Raw genomic sequence first — 19,571 nt, forward strand, 5'->3', positions numbered from 1 at the left:
TATGAGTTACATCAATGAATTTATGAATGAATTACACCGGCTGTGTCCGTATACCTACACGGAGGGGGGCGCGACCGACACCGAGCGCCGACGCCGATGGGGAAGCGTAGGGGGCGTGTCCGCGGGGGGCGTGTCCGGGGCGTGTCGCGGGCGTGTCCCGCTGGCCCCGCCCCCCACGCGGCAGGACGCGGCCGATTCCCGCTCGGTGCCGCCGCTGCGATGTCCGGCCCGGCTCCGGAGCCCGACAGGTGAGCGGGGCCGGGCCGGGCCGGACCGAACCGGGCTCGCTGCGCCCCCCGGACCCCCCGAGAGCCCCCCGGACCCTCCTCCCGCCCCGCGGCTGCGCGCCCTCCCCGCCGCCCTGCCCGCTATTGTCGCCTCCCGCTGTCCCCCTGCACCCCCTGCAGCCCCCCAATGTCCCCCTGCACCCTCTACACCCTCCCCACGTCCCCCTGTCCGTCCCGATGTCCCCTAGCCCCGCCCCCGCATCCTCCCATCCCCCACCCACCTGCATCCCCGCATCCTCCATCCCCTCCCGACCGCCGTTCCCGGGGCACCGGAGGGTCCCTGCCGTGCCCGGCCCGTCCCGGTGGGCGCGGGTGCTCATCCCGGCCGTGCACCTGCAGCGGGGCTCGCTCCGAGCCGGGGCCGCTCCCCCGCCGCCGCCGCCGCCGCCGCAGACAAAGCGCGGCTCCCGCTCCGCCCCGGCTGCCCCCGGGCTCTCCCCGGCTCCCCCCGGTGCTCCGGTGCTGCCGCAGCCCCGAGCGCGGCTCTTGTGTTTATTTGCCCGAGCGTTTATCGCGCCGGCAGCCGCCGTGCCCGTTCCCAGCCCGTGGTTACAGTTATTTATTTGTTAGCGCCGTGCCCGCCGGCCCGCTCGCTGCGTTGTTGTTTCTGTGTTTTCTCCCTCCTCCCCTCCCCGTTCTGCGCCGTTTGCCAGCGCGGGAGGAGGGAAATGCATGCAGCTGGAGGGGCTGGAGGGAAGCGATGCCGATCTTAGCAAGCCAGCACTTGGTGGAAGGGTTGAAGGGTTGCACAAACACTGCCTGGCGCGGCTGCCGGCCCTGGGCAGCTTCCAAATCCTCCAGATAAATAAATTTACTCTTTTTTTTTTTTTTTTTTTTTTTTTTTTTTTCCTCCAAGATGCAGTTTGGAAGAGCAAACTGTTGTGTAATTTCTTGTAGGGGAAAAGCTTTCCCACTTCTTCCTGCCCTTGACCCGGAAAGTTTTGCAGCCCCTTTGCTGTGCATTGCCAGGACTCCTCAGGAATCCTCACTCATTGATTTTCCTGCTCTGCCATTCCCATCTATTTACTCCTTTTTCAATTCTGTGGCTGAGTGGCCCAGTGTGGTGATGCCCACTCGTTCCAGGTGCACTCCAGGAGCTCCCAGGGTGGCCAAAATCAGCCCCCAGAGCTCAGCAGCTCCCACATTTCAGCTTCACCATCCCCAGCATCTCTGGGATTGCACTGTGACCTTCACAGCTCAAAAAAAACCTGCTGGATGCTTCTCCACCTGAGCAGGGCAGAGGCTCTGAGAGATTTCCTGGTGCCACCAGTGCAGTGAGCTGGATGTCACCTGCTGCTTTATGGTGGCTGCACCCAGGGCCATTCCCTTCCTCGGGGCAGCTTTTCCTGGCTGGCTCTGCCTGGCAGATGTCGTGGAGCTCCTGGAAAAGGTTTCCCAGCAGGATTTTAATTCCTGGATGATTCACAGAGCAGGTTTCCCCTTTGCAGGGTGGATGGAGGCTGGTGTGGGTTTGCCACAGATGGCTGTGCTGCAGAACAGAGTTTATCTGTCTGGGTCTCCTGCCTGCCTGGGGATTGCTTGGATTGCTCCCAAATCCAACGGGCACTGGCACGGGCTCCTGGTGCTTGGCAGAAAGGGCTGGGAGCAGGAGCTGGTGCCAGTGGGAATTGTGTCCAGGTGTGCCCACGGTGCCAGCAGGGAGCCAGGGCAGGGCTGGTGCTGCAGGAGGGGAATGGGGAATGCCCAGCCCCAATCTATCCCCCTGCATTCCCGGGGCTGGGAGCGGTGCCAGGGGAGGGAGCTGGCAATGCTGCCCCTGTGGCAGCGTGGGGAGGGCTGGCAGAGCTCTCACGTGTGCCTGCTTTTGTCTTCCAGCGGGGCTGAGTCCCTCTCCTCCGATGAAAAAGGTACAGGGGCCTTGGGAAGGGGGGTGGGAATTCTGAAACTGGCTTTAAATCCAGCTGGAAAGGTACAGGGATCTTGGGAAGTGCCCATCTTTTGGAATGGGAGTTTGGAAACTGGCTTTAAATGCAGTTGAAAAGGTACAGGCATCTTGGGAAAATTGGGAATGGGAATTCTGAAACTGCCTTTAAAAACCAGTTTAAAAGGTACAGGGATTTTAGGAAGTGCCCATCCTTTGGAATGGGAATTTGGAAACTGGCTTTAAATCCAGTTGAAAAGTACACTGATTCTGGGAAATGCTTATCCTTTGGTATGGGAATGGGAATTCTATAATGGGCTTTAAAAAACAATTGAAAAGTACACTAATCTTGGGAAATGCTCATCCTCAAGAATGGGAATTCTGAAACTGGCTTTAAAAACCAGTTGGAAAGGTACAGGGATCTTGGGAAGTGCCCATCTTTTGGAATGAGAATGGGATTCTAAAATTGGCTTTAAAAACCAGTTGAAAATGTACAAGGATTTTGGGAAATGCCCATCCTTTGGTATGGGAATGGGAATTCTATAATGGGTTTTAAAAAACAATTGAAAAGTACACTGATCTTGGGAAATGCCCATCCTTGGGAATGGGAATTCTATAATGGGCTTTATAACCAGTTGAAAAGGTACAGGGAATTTGGGTAATGCCCATCCTTGGGAATTGGAATTCTCTAACTGGCTTTAAAACCTTGATGTAAGCCCTTTGTGGATTCCTTTGGTTTTTATGCTGGGTTTTAAAATGCCTGTTCTTTTGTTATTTATTCCCTTTCTCTGAGTGCAGAATTGACAAGAGAAGAGTTAAATTCCTCTCCAACTCTTCCTCCCTGCCTTTCCCTTGCAGAGGTGACTCCCAATGGCATGGAGGGATCGTCGGGATCATCGGGATCGGCCGAGGAGCAGCCCGAGGGTGAGCCCACCATGGCTCAGGGATTTGGGATTTCCTCACTCCTGCACCCCACATTTCCCCCCAGCCACATCCCCAAACACATCCCTGCCTTCCCAGTGCTGGTTTCTCCCCAAATGACGTTTGTAGGAGTAATTAATTGGTGCCTCCACACGAGTCACAACTGGTGGGACACGCAGCTCCCACCAAGGCTGCTCCCACCTGCCTTGGGAAACCACAATTGAACTGGGATGTGCCGTGGGTGGAGCTCCAGAATTATCCCAGGTTGTGTAAAACAGGAGAATTCAATATTCTGAGCAGCCTTCAGAAGGGCCTGGGTGACTCCAAATCTCCCCTGGTGTGGGATTTGGGATTTGATGCTCTGATGTTTTTCCTGCCTCTGTAGCTCTTTCTTTTCTGTTCCATGCTCTAACCTGCTGCCTGGCCTGATGGATCCAAACGTCTGGGTGGATCCTGGACTCACATTCCACCTGTCCCTGTTTTTAAGGAGAAGCCAGTTCTGAAGACAGCTCCAGCAGCAGCTCAGAAGAGGAGTCAGGTGAGCAGGACATTGTGATTTATTTACCTGTAATCCCTTTTTTACGACTGATGTTCAGTGTAAACCAGCTGCTTCTCCTGGGTATAACCTCACAGTTATTAGGGAATGCTAGCTCTGATTGCTTTCCCATTAATTTTTTTGGGAGCCAATGATTTTCTGTCAATGATCAAAGGGCAGCAGCTTGGAAGAGGAGTCAGGTGAGCAGAACATTGTGATTTATTTTTCTGTTTGCTTTTTAAAAACTGATGTTCAGTCTAAACCAGCTGCTTCTCCTGGGTATAACCTTACAGTTATTAGGGAACGTTAGCTCTGATTGCTTTCCCATTAATTTATTTGGGATGCAGTGGTTTCCTATCACTGATCAAAGGGCAGCAGCTCGTGCTGCTTTCACCACACAGACACAGCACCCCAGACACAATACCCACGGATATTTTTACACCACAGCAGTTTTCCAAACACCAAGAGGCCATAAATTTCCTCAAAAGTTGGCAACAGAACTGGCCAAACAGGATGGACAGGAAAATAATGAAAGGAAGTGTTTGCTGTCGGTGGGTTTGTGCTTCCATGGATCTGCTGCCAGCAGTTGTGCTGGGTTTATGTAACACTGATAATTTAACAATCCCAATGGTTTTGCTGGGCAGATGCAGAGGGGTGGGGTGGAGGAGGGCTGTGGGTCAGGGTGGTTTGTTGTGCCTGTTTCCCCCTGCCCAGCAGCAGGAAGGCAGGAAGGATTCCAGGCTGGTCCAGCCTGCAGCTCCATCTCTTTGGGAAAAGGAGCTGCTGGAGAGCATCCCTAGGAAATGAGGGCTGGGAATGAGGAGCTCCCAGAGCTGGGAGTGTTCCTGGGGCTGTTCCAGCCCTGCTGGGGCTGGGGCACACAGCCAGGGCTGGCTGCTGCCTTCCTGCCTCTCCCAGCCCTTATCCCAGGGGAGATTGGGGTTCCAGGGTAGCTGGGACAGCTCCAGCATCCCTTTGGCCTGGGATGGGGAAGCAGCTGATCCTGCAGCTCTGCCACTCCCCTGCTCCCAGATCAGCCCTCAGGACGCAGCCTTTGGCCTGAGGTCTCAGCTCTGCTGGAATTCCATCCTGCTGGGTCCAGCCAGGAGAATCCAGGCACTTTCAGATCATTCTGGGGACAAACACCCTGCAGACAATGTGGTGTTTTTTTGGGAAAGCTGTTCCCAGTTTCCGTGCTGGGGGCTGAACTTTGTCCTTGGCACCACAGGGCTCGTCCCAGGGTAAATCTTTTTTTAATCCCTGTGAAAATCCCAGGAGTTTGGGCAGTTTAGGAGCTTTTGGCAAATTTGTATCCTGATGTTCATCCTCACCCCCAGGCTGTGCAAAGCCTGCCAGGACTCAGGAATGTTCTCCTAAGGTGGATTTAGGCAAATGGAGTTGTGGGGCAGTCCTGGGTGAATGTGGGAGCAGAAACCCCCTGGACATGGAGATATTTACTCCAAACTCCTTTTTCCTAGATGAAGAACAGGAGGAGAAGGAATCCCCACCTTACTGCAGTGAGTCAGGTAGGAACAGATCTCCTGAGGGCTTTTCTTTTATTCCTGGCTGTTTAATTACTTGGCTTTTCATGAGCTCATCTTTCTCTTTTCCCACTAGGAGGGAGCTGCTTGCCACCCTGTGAGCACTGCAGGAATGAAAATGTAGGTTTGTGGGGAAAGAAACACCCACTTACTTTGCATGAGATCATTTGCAAACTGTAATTCTGCTCCCTCCTCACCTTTTTAAAGATTTTTTTTAAAATCTATTTCCAGGACCAGAAAGAGCAAGTGACCCCCAGGAGACTTGCTGGAGGACAATTCATGTATGAATTTTTTTAGTGTAATGGGTTTGAGTTTACATTGTTCTCACCAAGGTGCTTCAGTCTTTGGGTGGGCAAACAGTTCATTTGCTGCACAAATGCATTTGGATCTATACTGGAGGTATAAATCCTTAAAAATCACAATTTAGAGCCTGTGCTGCCTCCAGATCCCGGTCCAAGAGAACTCCTGGGAGGGTTTTTCAGGATGCTGCCTTGTCCTGCTGCAGTAATGAGCACAGGCCCATTTTCATGTGCTTATTTCAGCCTGGCTGCACAGGAGGCATCTTGCCCTGTTCACCCTCCCCTTTAGCCCTGTGTTTTCCTGGGGTGCAGCGCTGTCCCCCCTCCGTGTGTCCCTGTGGGATGTCCCTGCAGGACGTGGGTGTTATCCACAGGGAACACTGGACATGTCACTGTGTGTGACGGTGCTCTCAGGGGTCTGAGGATGAGGGAAGAGATGAGGATCTGACTCCATGTTTCAGAAGGCTGATTTATTATTTTATGATATATATTACATTAAAACTGTACTAAAAGAATAGAAGAAAAGGTTTCATCTCAGAAGTCTAGAATAGAATAGAATAGAATAGAATAGAATAGAATAGAATAGAATAGAATAGAATAGAAAGGAATGAATAACAAAGGTTTGTGGCTCGGACAGAGAGTTCAAGCCAGCTGTCTGTGATTGGCCATTAATCAGAAACATCCACATGAGGCCAATCCCAGCTGCACCTGTTGCATTCCACAGCAGCAGATAACCATTGTTCACATTTTGTTCCTGAGGCCTCTCAGCTTATCAAGAAGAAAAATTCTTAAGGAAAGGATTTTTCATAAAAGATGCCTGCGCCCTTTGCATGAGAGCAGCTCCTGGCACAGGAAGTTTTATGCAAAACTCTCCTTTTGCATAGGCTGGGTGAGCCCTGAGCCGTTTTTGGCAGCCCCAAAGCAGCCTGGAGCTCGCTGTGGGCAGGGGCAGGGCGCGAGGGAGGCCCTGGGGCAGCTCCAGGCTGAGCTCTGCTGTCTCTGCAGGGTGCAGCTGGACGCCGAGGGCTCCTACCAGTGCAGCAGCACGGGGCTGATCTTCGAGGTGACGGGCAGGGCGCGGATCTCGTACTGCCTGCTGTCCTGGAGCAAGTTTGCCCGGCTGGTGACGCCGCCGTGGATCGTGGGCGGGCCCCTGTTCGACGTGCGCTGCTCGGCGCCCGGCGCGCTGCTCTCCATCCAGTTCCCGCACTGCCTGTGCCTCGGCGGTGAGCGGGGCGCAGAGGGGATGGTGCTGGCTGGGGGCTGTTTACAGACACGAGCGAGATGGGGCTGCTGCTGAAAGCACCTCGAGCTGTTTCCTTTTCCAGCATCGGTCTCATTCCAGGGCTGTGACAATGGGAAGATGCCAGCAGCTCACATTCCAGGCAGCAGGCCAAAAAACTTAACGTTACGACTTACTTTATAAGCTTTTTGACCAAAGCAAAAGCACATTGACAGTAGTTCCATCCAACCACTGTAAGCACATGTAGCTTTGGTTAAACAATGCTTGCTTATTTCAAATACAATATCTGCTTGTGAGCCTTAAAACACAATGCACAAAGCTCCATTATTAAGATTTAACCTTCCTAATATCTCTCTAGATAAACTTTCTGCAGCTTAGAGAGTTATTCAGACAAGTGTTAATACACAGGCCATTGTTCTATTTGTCCTTGCTTTTCTACATTTTACATAACTTTTCTGCTGACCAACGTCATGGCTGCTGCTTAGCTCCAGTCACAGTTCTGCTCTCTCTGGGGCCTTTTGCAGCTTTCCCAAACCCCTCTGATTTTATGGATTCCCACAGGGGGCTGCTCTGGGAGGGCAGGGGGCTGCTGGGGAAGGCAGGAATTATTAGAATAATAATTCTATTATTGTGTTATCAGCTGGCTGACCCCAGGCTGTCCCCAGCTGATCCCACACTGTCCCCAGCTGATCCCTGGCTGTCCCCAGCTGATCCCTGGCTGTCCCCACTGATCCCAGGCTGTCCCCAGCTGACCCTGGCTGTCCCCAGCTGATCCCATCTGTCCCCAGCTGACCCTGGCTGTCCCCACTGATCCCAGGCTGTCCCCAGCTGATCCTGCACTGTCCCCAGCTGATCCCACACTGTCCCCAGCTGACCCTGGCTGTCCCCAGCTGACCCTGGCTGTCCCCAGCTGACCCCAGGGCTGTCCCCAGCTGACCCTGGCTGTCCCCAGCTGATCCCATCTGTCCCCAGCTGATCCCAGGCTGTCCCCAGCTGACCCTGGCTGTCCCCACTGATCCCAGGCTGTCCCCACTGATCCCACACTGTCCCCAGCTGACCCCAGGGCTGTCCCCAGCTGACCCTGGCTGTCCCCACAGGTCAGGGCTCTGGCGTGGCATTCAAGGTGCTGCACATCAAGGGCGGTGGCGCGGCCATCGAGCCCTCGGCCGAGTTCTCGGCGTCGCACGTCAAGTGGGTGGTGAGCTCGCTGTCCCCCGTGGGGCCCCTGATCCACAGCCAGGAGCCCCTGCAGTACCACGGAGCCGTCATCCTCTACAAGGCCATCGACGAGCACCCCTCGCTGTCCTTCTGGGTCTACCTGGCCACCAACAACGACTCCTTCATCAAGGTACGGCCCCGATGGGAGCTGCCCCTGGGCTGGGTGGGTGGGTGAGGAGTCCTGGTTCTAGCTTGAATTCCATCTCATCCCACCCCTGGATGGGCAGGGACACTGTCCACTGTCCCAGGCTGCTCCAGCCCCAATGTCCAGCCTGGCCCTGCCAGGGGTAGCCACGGCTTCCTTGCTAATTCAGTCCCAGCCCCTCCCCACCCTCCCAGGGACAGTTCCGTCCCAATATCCCATCTAAACCTGCAGGCTTTGAATTTGAAGCCATTCCCCCTTTTCTCTGTCACTGCATCCCTTGTAAATTGTCTCTCTCTGAGCTTTTCCATTTCCATTCTTTATCCGAGTCACTTCTCCCAGGTGACAAGAGGAAACAGCCTCAAGTTGTGCCAGAGGAGGTTTGGATTGGATATTAGGGGAAATTCCTTCAGGAAAAGGGTGGCCAAGCATTGGAACAGGCTGCCTGGGGCAGTGCTGGACTCCCCAGTGAAAATTTGGGGATTTGGGAAAGCAGCTGACAATGGATTCATCCATGTGCCACCAACTCTCCAGCTGGCAAGGGTCACGTCAGAAATGAGCTCTGAGAGCAGAGACAAGAGAGGCCATGGGAGTAACTCTGGATAAAATTCCAGCTTCAGAAAATTTGCCAGCTTCAGAAAATTTGCCAGTTTGAAAATTTGCGTTGCCCTGCAGTGGGTTACATTATTAATTAGGAAATTGGGTTTGTGGGATCATTCAGGAGCTCTGGCAGGAGCAGGACTTTAATTCACCCTATTACAGTGAGGACAGGGACAAAAACCTTCCTTTTACTCAGCTTGCAAACTCTCTTACCTCATTTCACCCCTGTGGCAGAACAGCTGCAGGGGTTTAGTGATGCTTTTTGAGCATTGTAGTTATTCCACAGCTTTCTGCGAAATTTGTGGAGCAAGCTTCCTGCTTGCTTCAAACTTCTCTGGCCCCAGCTTTACAAGGCTGTTCTGTAAAGCTGGGGCCAGAGAACGGCCCAAGGAGCCTCCTGAGCACAGCTTTTAGATATTAATTCCTTTACTGAAATGAGTAACATTGAAATATTAAGCTTGAAATGGTGTTTTTAAATTCTAGGATATCTCAAAGGCTGTGAAACACTCGAAAAGGAAATTTGTTCAAATTGAAAAGCCCCCTGTATGCCAAAAATTACTGCAGGAAGGAAAGAAGTACAGACTGATCTGTGAGCCAGAGGCTGAAATAACTCCTGAGGTGAGTCCCTTGCACAGCCCTCACTTCTGCACTGCAGCTTCCCTGGAAATGGGCCACAAAGAGGAGCCATTTCCCTCATGGACCCCTAAAATTTTGTGATGAAATCCTGATGCTAAAGTCAACAGCAAAACTCTGGGGAAATGAGTTTGGTTCAGATCTCTCCCAACAGCCAGTTGCCTTCTCTTTTGTTTATTTTAGGTAAATATTTACGTTTATCTTCTATTTCTGTTGTGCAGGAGATTGAGTTTGTTGACGGGTCACTGCTGAAGCTGAAGAGTTACTTTGAGGTGTATTTGGAGAAGCCTGATGACTTCACCCTGTCCCTGGTGGAGCAGGACTCGGATGAGACCGTGTGGAAAGCCAGGCTGAGAGAGAGTGAGTCCTTGGGAATGGGGAATGGTCAGGGCTGGGAGAACCTCAGAGCCCACCCAGTGCCACCCCAGGGACACTTCCACGGTCCCAGGTGCTCCCAGTCCCGGTGTCACTGCCAGGGATCCAGGGGCAGCCACAGCTGTGCCAGGGCTGCCCACCCTCACAGGGAGCAATTCCCAATTCCCCATCTCCCACCCATCCCTGCCCTCTGGCAGTGGGAGCCACTCCCTGTGTCCTGTCCCTCCATCCCTTGGAAATTGTCTCCCTCCATCTCATCCCCAGTGAGGTTGATAGTAGAACCCTGAAAATGTTAAAGATAGAACTCTGAAAATGTTGGGCTTTGTGTTTTCTCAGATCAACTGCACCTGCGTAAGCAGGATGATAAATGATATAATTGTTAGATGTGATGATTGTTTAGTAATTAAATATAATTGTTATATAACCATAAGAAGAATCATGAGAAACTATATTGGAAATTTAAGGGGGATATGTTTTGTATGTAATAGAACAATGTAAGTTTAATAACTAACATGAAAGTTATATAATGATAGATTATAAAAACGTGATCATCTCGGATGTATGGTCGGAATCAGATTTGTGACACCCCGATTCCCAGAGCTCTTAATAAAAGCACTGCATATAATCCCTTATGTGATTATGTGTATGTGACTCACAAGGTCACCCCAAAGCTTCTCCTGTCCAACAATCCCAGCTCTGCCAGCAGAGCTGCTCCATCCCTCTGCTCATGGAATGGTTTCATTTGGAATTAAAGACCATTCAGTTCCATCCCTCCTGCATATAATTCCATAAATCATCCATAGGATTGCATAATATAATAAAAAATTGCATATTATTGCATTATAACTTGCAATCTCTCTTGCCTGTTTGGGCCTGCTGCAGCACGTGGAATAAAAGGGGAAAAATCTCCTTCTGTCAAGCCTGAGGGGTTGGAATTTACCTTTTGTGGGTTCCAACTTCATCCCTGGGAATTCTTGGTGCTGGGGCCCAGCCCTGGGAATTGCTCAGTGACATTTCCTGCTCTGCCCTCCCCAGGGGATTGGATCCACTACGACCAGAACAAGAACGAGCAGAAGAGGAGCACAGGCAGTGAGTGATGACCCTGCAGGGTGGGAGCCCTGGGCTCAGGGACAGCAGGGACAGCAGTGACAGCCCCTCTGCTCCCTCCCCAGGTGTGAAGAGGAGGAAGCCAGCCCTCAGCATCCTGGAGGAAGAGGGGCTCCACAGCAAAAAGCAGAAAACTGGTGGCACTGCAGGTGGGAAAGGCTGGGAAAGGGCCTGGCTGGGATTTGGTGTCCTGGGACTGGAGCTGAGCTCGGTTTTCAGAGGTTGTTCCCTGTGGAATGGCCCAGGGCTGGGGAAGAGCAGCTGGAAAGGTGTCTGGGGGTGATGGTGGCAGTGGCTGGACATGAGCCAGGCCTGGCCAAGGAGGTCCTGGGGCAGTGATTGTCCCCTGTGCTGGGGCTCCCCCAGCCCTGGGGCACTTTTGGGTTCCTCACAAGGACCTGGAGGGGCTGGAGCATGTCCAGGGCAGGGAATGGGGCTGGGAAGGGGCTGGAGAATCCTGAGGGAGCTGTGAAGGGGCTCAGCCTGGAGAAAAGGGGGATCAGGGGGGCCCCTGTGGCTCTGCACAGCTCCTGACAGGAGGGGACAGTGGGGGGATTTGGGATCTTAGCCCAGGGAACAGGGACAGGAGCAGAGGGAACGGCCTCAGGCTGGGCCAGGGGAGCCTCAGGGTGGATTCTGGGGTAAATCCAGTGCTTTTCAGATGAAATGGGAGCAAAAAGCTTGACAGACAAGCAGCTGCTGGTGATTGCCAAGCTGCTGGACCGGCACTGGAGGGAGATGGCCATCGAGTGCCTGCAGATGGAGATGAAGGACATCGATGACATCCGCGCCTCAGAGGACGACGTGACCATGCAGAAGCTGCTGCTGCTGAGGAAGTGGAGAGACAGGGAGCAGGGCCAGGGCACTGCAGAGGCTCTGCAGAGGAGCCTGGGGGAAAAAGCCACCTACGAGATCCTGCAGGCACTGCAAGGTATCAGCCTGAACCCATCCTGACCCAGCTGGGTTGGGAATTCCATCAGGGAATTTACCTGGGGGAATTTACCTGGGGGAAAAACCTACGAGATCCTGCAGGCACTGCAAGGTATCAGCCTGAACCCATCCTGACCCAGCTGGGTTGGGAATTCCATCAGGGGATTTACCTGAGAGAATTTACCTGGGGGAAAAAGCCACCTACGAGATCCTGCAGGCACTGCAAGGTATCGGCTCCCAGGGAATGAACCCATCCTGACTCAGCTGGCGTTGGGAATTCCATCAGGGAATTCCATCAGGGAATTTACCAAATCACCACTGCACCGTTTGTTCTGGAGGTCAGAATTGTCTCCCTTCCACTCCCAGCAGTAACTTTATTTCTTGTGGAGTTTTTGTCCCTCTGGGATGGGTACAAAATGAATATTTTTGCCCTGAGTGTGGAGAGCACTCCCAGCATGACCTGGGTGTCCAGAGCCGTTCTTGGGATTTCCTGGAAGTCCTAAGAGGAGCTGTTTGGGTCTTTACTTCAGGAATGGTTAATTAATGGTTAATTAACACCTTCCCTGATGGAGAACTTGGTGGTTCCATGATTAATTCTCCCTGGAAAGAACCTGGCTGGAAAATGTGGAGAGCTCTCCCTCTCAGACTCTGTGCCACAGCCTTGTGCTGCCTCAGGGCAGGGAGTTTTTTATACATTTATTTTTTAAATGAAAGATTTTTAACTCCGGTTTCCCTCAGTTTGAGAGGAGCTTCCAGAGATCCCACAATCCAGGTGTGTTTTTCCTTTCCCTCAGGTTTCCTGGCTCAGAGCTGAGCCAGCTGGAAGGAGGAGGAGGAGGAAGAGGAGGAGGAGGAGGTGGGAGCTTCCCAATCCAACCATTCTGCTCCCCTGGAATCCTCAGGAATGTTCCTGGTGGGAAATCCAGGCAGGATCCTCCAGAGAAACGTGAATGGAGTTTGGTGTGGGCAGGAGCCACTTCCAAGGCTTTCAGGAGAGCTGGATCCCAGAATTCTGGGCTTCCCCCCGGGCAAAGCCGCTCCAGGAGGACACAAACACTGGGAGAAGCCACTTGATCTTTTTCATCACCTGGAAAAGATTTTTATTTCCTTCAGGGAAAAACAGGGAGAAGAATTCCCCTGGAACCTCTCACCCCCTTCCAAAGCCACTGACCTGCCAGAATCGTGAGGTGCGTTGGATTTCTCATGGATCAGGGAAGAATAATCCGGAACTTGTACCAAATTCCTTGGCGTAATCACTGTATATGTGGAATTACTGTACAGATCCTGTGCATCCAGTCCTTGTCAAGCTGTGGTTCTGCTTCCTGAGATTCCCAAAGATGGGAACACCACTGTGAACTCCAGGCAGCTCGGAATTTCCCCGTGGAATTTCTTCTCCCCTCTTTTCTGTATAGCTTGTCACCGTTTTTTTACGTTTTGTAATTCCTTTTTTGTATGAGAAACTTTTTATAATTCTTTTTAATTTTTTTTTTACTTGATTTATTTGAACTTGGATAGAATTTAGGTTCTTAAAAATGTGAGGAGCTGAAATCCCTGTGCTGCAGGATAGGAAGAAAATTGGGAAAAATGGAATTTGCAGAAGAGAGGAGTGACCAGATGCAGGACTGTCTTGTTTTTAAGGCTGTGGGAGACTTGGGATCATCTTCCTCTGTGTATGTTTGGGAAAGGAAAACATACTTTTGAAAAATAAGGATTAAACAGGAAAGATTTCCATTATTTCCATCTGAATTCTCATTTTTGTTTTAGTTGGATGAAGTGTTGGGAAGTTGTTGATTTCCTGGGAAGAGGAGGAGGATGGAAGTTGTTCCTCAGCCTCTGGAAAAGCTGGAGGTGCCACCAAGGGCATCCAAGGGGTTTTTTGGGGATGGAAATCCCAAAATCTCCCATCCCATTCCAACCCCTGCCAGGGGCAGGGACACCTTCCCCATCCCAGGTGTTTCCAAGAGGGAAACTTGGATTTTGAAACCAATTACAGGGAGGTGCCTTCCCATGGCAGCAATAGACAAAGTATTGCAGAGGATTCATGGTGGATCCCAAGGGACAGAAAAATCACCCTGGTTTTGAAGGAAATCTTGATTTTATTAGGCAATAAATAGAATAAATAGAGAATATCATAAATAAATAATGGGATAGAATGAAATATCATCATAAATAAATCGGGATAGAATGGAATATCATAAATAAATCCAGGAATATCATCCTAAATAAATCAGAGAGTAGAATCATAAATAAATCAGGGAATATCATCATAAATAAATCAAGGAATAGAATGGAATATCATCGTAAATGAAGGAATGTCATCATAAATAAATCAGGGATTACAATCACAAATAAATCAAGGAATATCATCATAAATAAATCAAGGAATATCATCATAAATAAACCAGGGAATAGAATGGAATATCATAAATAAATCCAGGAATATCATCATAAATAAATAATGAAATAGAGTGGAATCTCAAATCAAGGAATATCACCATAAATAAATAATGAAATAGAATGGGATCTCAAATAAATCAAGGAATGTCATCATAAAATGGAATAGAATGGAATCTCATCATAAATGAAGGAATACCATCCTAAATCATGAAATAGAATGGAATCACAAATCAAGGAATATTGTCATAAAAATCAGGGAGCAGAATGGAATGTCACCCCAAATAAACCATGGCATGGGATATCCTGAGTTGGAAGGGATCCCCAAGAGAAGGATTTATCATGAGCAGCTCTCAGTTCCTGAGCCATCAGCAGAATAAATACGGATAAATCAGAGTCGGGAACGTTTGGGTGCTCAGGTGTAGCTTAAATCCCAAACCCGGGAATTTAACAAAGATTAAAAGGATCCTGTGGGAATCCCGTGGGTGCTGGGTGTGTGTTTGTGTTCCCCCGGGATGCGCCGGGGTCAGGGGGAGCTGAGGAAGCTCAGCACCCTGGAGATGGTGACGCTGCGGACGCGCAGGGCCTGGAGCGTCGCGCAGAGCCGCAGCCGCGCCGCGAACGGCGCCGATCCCAGTGATCCCCACGGTCCCGGTGATCCCATTGATCCCGATGGTCCCCATGGTCCCGGTGATCCCATTGATCCCGATGGCCCCAATGATCCCGATGATCCTGATGGTCCCATTGATCCCCATGGTCCTGATGGCCCCAATGGTCCCGATGATCCTGATGATCCCATTGATCCCATTGATCCCGATGATCCCGATGATCCCAATGATCCCATTGATCCCAATGGTCCCGATGATCCCGATGATCCCGATGATCCCATTGATCCCAATCCCGATGGTCCCGATGCCAATGGTGCCTCCAGAACCTTCCCGGTGCTGCTGCCCAGGGCCTGCAGGGGTTGGAAAACGCCTTAAACCCAAAAATTCCCGGGATTTTCACCCCTTCAGGGATGAGTGGCAAGAGTGGGACGTAAGGATGGGCCAAGGGGAAATATTTGGGATGGTTAATGTGTCATTGAAAGGGAAAAGTTTGGGATATTTAATTTATGGTGAATAGAGTGAGGGAAGAATTTGGGATATTTGTCATAAATAGAGTGAGGGAAAATTTAGGATGGTTTATTTATCATTAATAGGGAAAAATTGGGATATTTAATTTATCGTGAATAAAGTGAGGGAATAATTTGGGATATTTAATTTCTCATAAATAGACTAAGAGAAAAATTTGGGATATTTAAATTATCGTGAATAGAGTGAAGGAAGAATTTCGGATATTTAATTTGTCATAAGTAGACTGAGAGAAAAATTTGGGACGTTTAAATTATCATTAAATGGGAAAAATTTGGGATATTTAATTAATCGTGAGTAAAGTGAGGGAAGAATTTGGGATGTTTAAATTATCATTAAAAGGGAAAAATTTGGGATGTTTATTTTGTCATAAGTAGAGTGAGAGAAAAATTTGGGATGTTTAAATTATCATTTAAAGGGAAAACTTTGGGATATTTAATTTATGGTGAATAGAGTGAGGGAAAAATTTGGAATATTCGATTTGTCATAAATAGATTGAGAAAAAAATTTGGGATGTTTAAATTATCATTAAAAGGGAAAAATTTGGGATGTTAAAATTATTATTAATAGGGAAAAATTGGGATATTAAATTTATGGTGAATAGAGTGAGGGAAGAATTTGGGATATTTAATTTGTCATAAGTAGACTGAGAGAAAAATTTGGGATGTCTAAATTATCAAAAGGGAAAAATTTGGGATATTTAGTTTGTCATAAATAGAGTGAGGAAAAAATTGAGATGTTTAAATTATCTTTAATAGAGTGAGGGAAGAATTTGGAATATTTAATTTATCATTAATAGAGTGAGAGAAAAAATTGGGATATTTAATTGATCGTGATTAGAATGAGGGAAAATTTGGGATATTTAATTTATCATCAATAAAATGAGGGAAAAATGGAAATATTTAATTTGTCATTAATAGGGTATATTTTGAAATATTTATTTTACCCTGAATAGAGTGAGGGTCAAATTGGAAATGTCGAATTGATCATTAATAAGGCTAAATTTTGAAATATTTCACGATTGCATTAATAGACTGAGGCTAAAATTTGAAATATTGAATTTTATCACTAATAGGGTAAAATTTCAAACATTTCATGATTGCATTTATAGACTGAGGCTAAAATTGGATTAATCAACTTTTAATCCACCTTGGTGCACCAGGTCTGTTGGATTCCAATATTTGGAGGAGAAATGGAGGTTTTCCTTCCCTAATTGCTGAATTTTGGGGTCTGTGGGGGGCAGGAATCCTCACCTCCATCATCCCATCGAGGGCTGCCAGCAGCTGGGGGTCAGGGAGGCTCCTCAGCTGGGCCCTGTAGGCTCTCACGTCCTCAGAGATGCCCTGCAGGCATTTTCCCTGGGAAAAACAAATAGAATTGTCGGGAAAATAAATGGAATTGTCTGGAAATGTGGGAATCTGCTGCTCCTTTTAACATACAATGAGGAAAAGAAGGAGATTTTTTTTTCGAAATTTCTATTTACCTCATCAAAAGTTGATTTTTCCAGGACTGGGCAATTTCCAGGCTGCAAATGGAACAAGAATTAAGATTTAGTGGGAGTGTGGATGGTAATTCCATGAAACCATGAGGTGAAATTTAAATGTCATCAGTAATTTCTCTGTGTTTTACCCCTGGATCCGCAGCTGTGCAGGCTCTGAGGGTGTTGGTCTGGTTCTCAGTGATGTCGTGCAGATCCACCTCCTCGAGGGTGCATTCAAACCCCAGGGTGTTGGATTCCTGGGGTGAAAAGGGAATTAAAAAGGATCCCTGTAAGCTTCACGAGGCAATTTCTGTATTTTTATACATTTATCTGCAAATAGACACAATTTGATACACAGACACAATTTCATGTATCTGTGCTCAGATGAACCCCAGGAATGAGGCTTGGTGGGGACCGCGGTTAAATATGAAATACAGGAAATGCTTTTGGGGACCATCTCTGACATCCTGGGGACCAAAACTGAGACCTTGGGGACATCCCTGCCCTCCTGGGATCATCCCTGCCATCCTGGGGACCAAAACTGCTCTGGCATTTCCAGGTTTGGTGTCACCACTGTCCCATCCCCGCTCTCCTGGGTGTCACCACTGCCCCATCCCCACTCTCCTGGGTGTCACCAATGTCCCATCCCCACTCTCCTGGGTGTCACCACTGTCCCATCCCCACTCTCCTGGGTGTCACCACTGTCCCATCCCTGCCCTCCTGGGTGTCACCAATGTCCCATCCCCGCTCTCCTGGGTGTCACCAATGTCCCATCCCCGCTCTCCTGGGTGTCACCAATGTCCCATCCCTGCCCTCCTGGGTGTCACCACTGCCCCATCCCTGCCCTTCTGGGTTCTCAGCAGCCCCTGTTTGTCCAGCTGGTGCCTGAGGACCATTCCTGCCCTCCTGGGCACCGCAGTTACGCATCCCTGCCTGTCTTGGTGCCATCCCCATCTTTCTGGGTATCATCACTGGCTCCTCATTGGCCTTTGGGTGCCTTCACCACCTCTCTGGGTACCACCACTGCTCGATCCCTGCCTGGTTTGGTGCCATCTCTCCCCATCCCTGCCCTCCTGGTTGTCACCACTGCTCGATCTCTGCCCTCCTGGGTACCATCCCTACCCATCCCCACCCTCCTGGGTGCTACCCCTACCCCATTTCCACCTTCCTGGGTACGACACCTACCTCATCCCCACTCTCCTGGGTGTCACCACTGCCCCATCCCCGCCCTCTTGGGTGCCATCCCTACCCCATCCCAGCCCGCCACATCCTCCCCGTTCTGCTCCCTGCGCACCTTCAGCCTCTGCGGGGCGGCGTTGGCGGCCTCCAGGAGCTGCCGGGAGCGGTTGAGGCAGCGCTCCGGGTCGGTCAGTGCCCGCTCCGTGCTGGTCAGTGCCCGGCCAGGGTCGGTCAGTGCCCGGCCAGGGTCGGTCAGTGCCCGGTCAGGGTCGGTCAGTGCCCGGCCAGGGTCGGTCAGTGCCCGGTCAGGGTCGGTCAGTGCCCGCTCCGCGCTGGGCAGGGCCCGGGCCGGGGGCAGCAGCAGCAGCAGCGCCAGGCACAGCAATGCCCGGCCGCGGCCGCCAGGCGGCGCTGCCCGCCCGCTCCCGCTGCCATTCCCGGAGTTATTCCCGGTGCCGCTCCCGCTGCCGCTCCCGCTGCCGCTCCCGGTGCCGCTCCCGGTTCTCTCCATTCCGTTCTCGCCGCTGCCGCCCCGCTCCATCTCGCTGCCGTCCGTCCCCGCCGGGACAGCTCTTATAGAGGCGCCGCAGCCGCGGGATTTCCCCCCGGGCCGGCCGCGCTCATCCCGAGAGCGGCGGGGCCGGGAATCCCGCACGGCGCTGGGGCGGGCGCAGCTGCAGCCCCTTCCTGGGCTCTGCACAGAGGGCTTCCAGAAACGTGGGGTTGGCTCGGCTCAGTGAGATAAACTTCCATGGAATCACAACATCCTGGGATGGTTTGGGGTGGAAGGGACCTTAAAGATCCTCTCATTGCCATGGCAGGGATTCCACTGTGCCAGCCTGGCCTTGGGCACTGCAGGGATCCAGGGGCGGCCACAGCTGCTCTGGAATTCCATCCCAGGGCCTCCCCTCCCTCCCAGCCAGGAATCCCTTCCCAAAATCCCACCTAAACCTCCTCCTCTCTCAGTTTGAAGCCATTCCCTCCCTGTTCTGACGCTACATCCCTTGGGAATCGTCTCTCTCCAGCTTTCCCATTTCTATTCTTTATCCTGCTTTCCTCTCAAGGATGAAGTGACATGGCAAGAGGAAACAGCCTCAGGTTTCACCAGAGGAGTTCGTGTTGGATATCAGGGAATATTCCTTCATGGGAAGGGCTGGAAGGGGCTGCCCAGGGCAGTCCCCATCCCCAGAGGGATTTAAAGCCCTGGGGAGGTGGCACTTGGGGACAGAGCTCAGGGGTGGCCTTGGCAGGGCTGGGGATGGTTGGACTGAATGAACTTTGGGATATTTCCCAGCCTAAACCATTCCATGATTCTCAATTACAAACTCTCACTAGTGAATGTTTGTGAAAACCTGCCTGAATGTTTGATTTTGCAGAAATATTTGGAATAATCAACAAATATTTCAATATGGTCTCCTATTTTTGGTGACCATTCTCAGCTGCCCCAAAAGGCTGCAGAAAGCTTTTCTGTGCATTGGGACTGCCATGAAGTCACTGGGATTTTTGCTGTCAAACTGGAAGGGAGCAGGATGAATCAAGAGTTTTATATTGCATTTTCAGGTTCTTTGTATTTTCACTGTTTCCTATAAGAAGCCTGTGTGTCCTGAGACTTCTTTTAGCCCCAATAGCAGCAGTGCCTCAATTTCCAATTTCTCTCTGTGTTTTCCAGCCC

At 50.6% G+C, this 19,571-nt stretch overlaps 2 protein-coding genes across 2 annotated transcripts; one reads left to right on the top strand and one right to left on the bottom strand.

Moving 5' to 3' along the window:
- The first annotated feature begins 210 nt into the window (after window positions 1–210).
- Window positions 211–13,409, top strand: CARD8 (caspase recruitment domain family member 8). The gene is made up of 15 exons (XM_058812468.1): window positions 211–248; window positions 2,124–2,155; window positions 3,028–3,093; window positions 3,578–3,628; window positions 5,104–5,151; window positions 5,243–5,286; window positions 5,398–5,447; window positions 6,471–6,691; window positions 7,806–8,056; window positions 9,152–9,286; window positions 9,523–9,661; window positions 10,712–10,765; window positions 10,849–10,932; window positions 11,445–11,714; window positions 12,508–13,409. The coding sequence occupies exons 1-15, from the start codon at window positions 220–222 to the stop codon at window positions 12,525–12,527; spliced, it is 1,494 nt and encodes a 497-aa protein (XP_058668451.1). The 5' UTR covers window positions 211–219; the 3' UTR covers window positions 12,528–13,409.
- Window positions 13,410–14,633: 1,224 nt separating this feature from the next.
- IL12A (interleukin 12A) lies at window positions 14,634–18,410 on the bottom strand. The gene is made up of 7 exons (XM_058811868.1): window positions 18,201–18,410; window positions 18,015–18,098; window positions 16,870–16,977; window positions 16,724–16,765; window positions 16,494–16,598; window positions 14,998–15,065; window positions 14,634–14,748 (listed from the first exon to the last, which is right to left on the bottom strand). The coding sequence occupies exons 1-7, from the start codon at window positions 18,408–18,410 to the stop codon at window positions 14,634–14,636; spliced, it is 732 nt and encodes a 243-aa protein (XP_058667851.1).
- Window positions 18,411–19,571: the final 1,161 nt, after the last annotated feature.

The sequence above is a fragment of the Ammospiza caudacuta genome, chromosome 11 (genome assembly GCF_027887145.1).
Source record: "Ammospiza caudacuta isolate bAmmCau1 chromosome 11, bAmmCau1.pri, whole genome shotgun sequence".
Lineage (NCBI taxonomy): Eukaryota > Metazoa > Chordata > Aves > Passeriformes > Passerellidae > Ammospiza > Ammospiza caudacuta.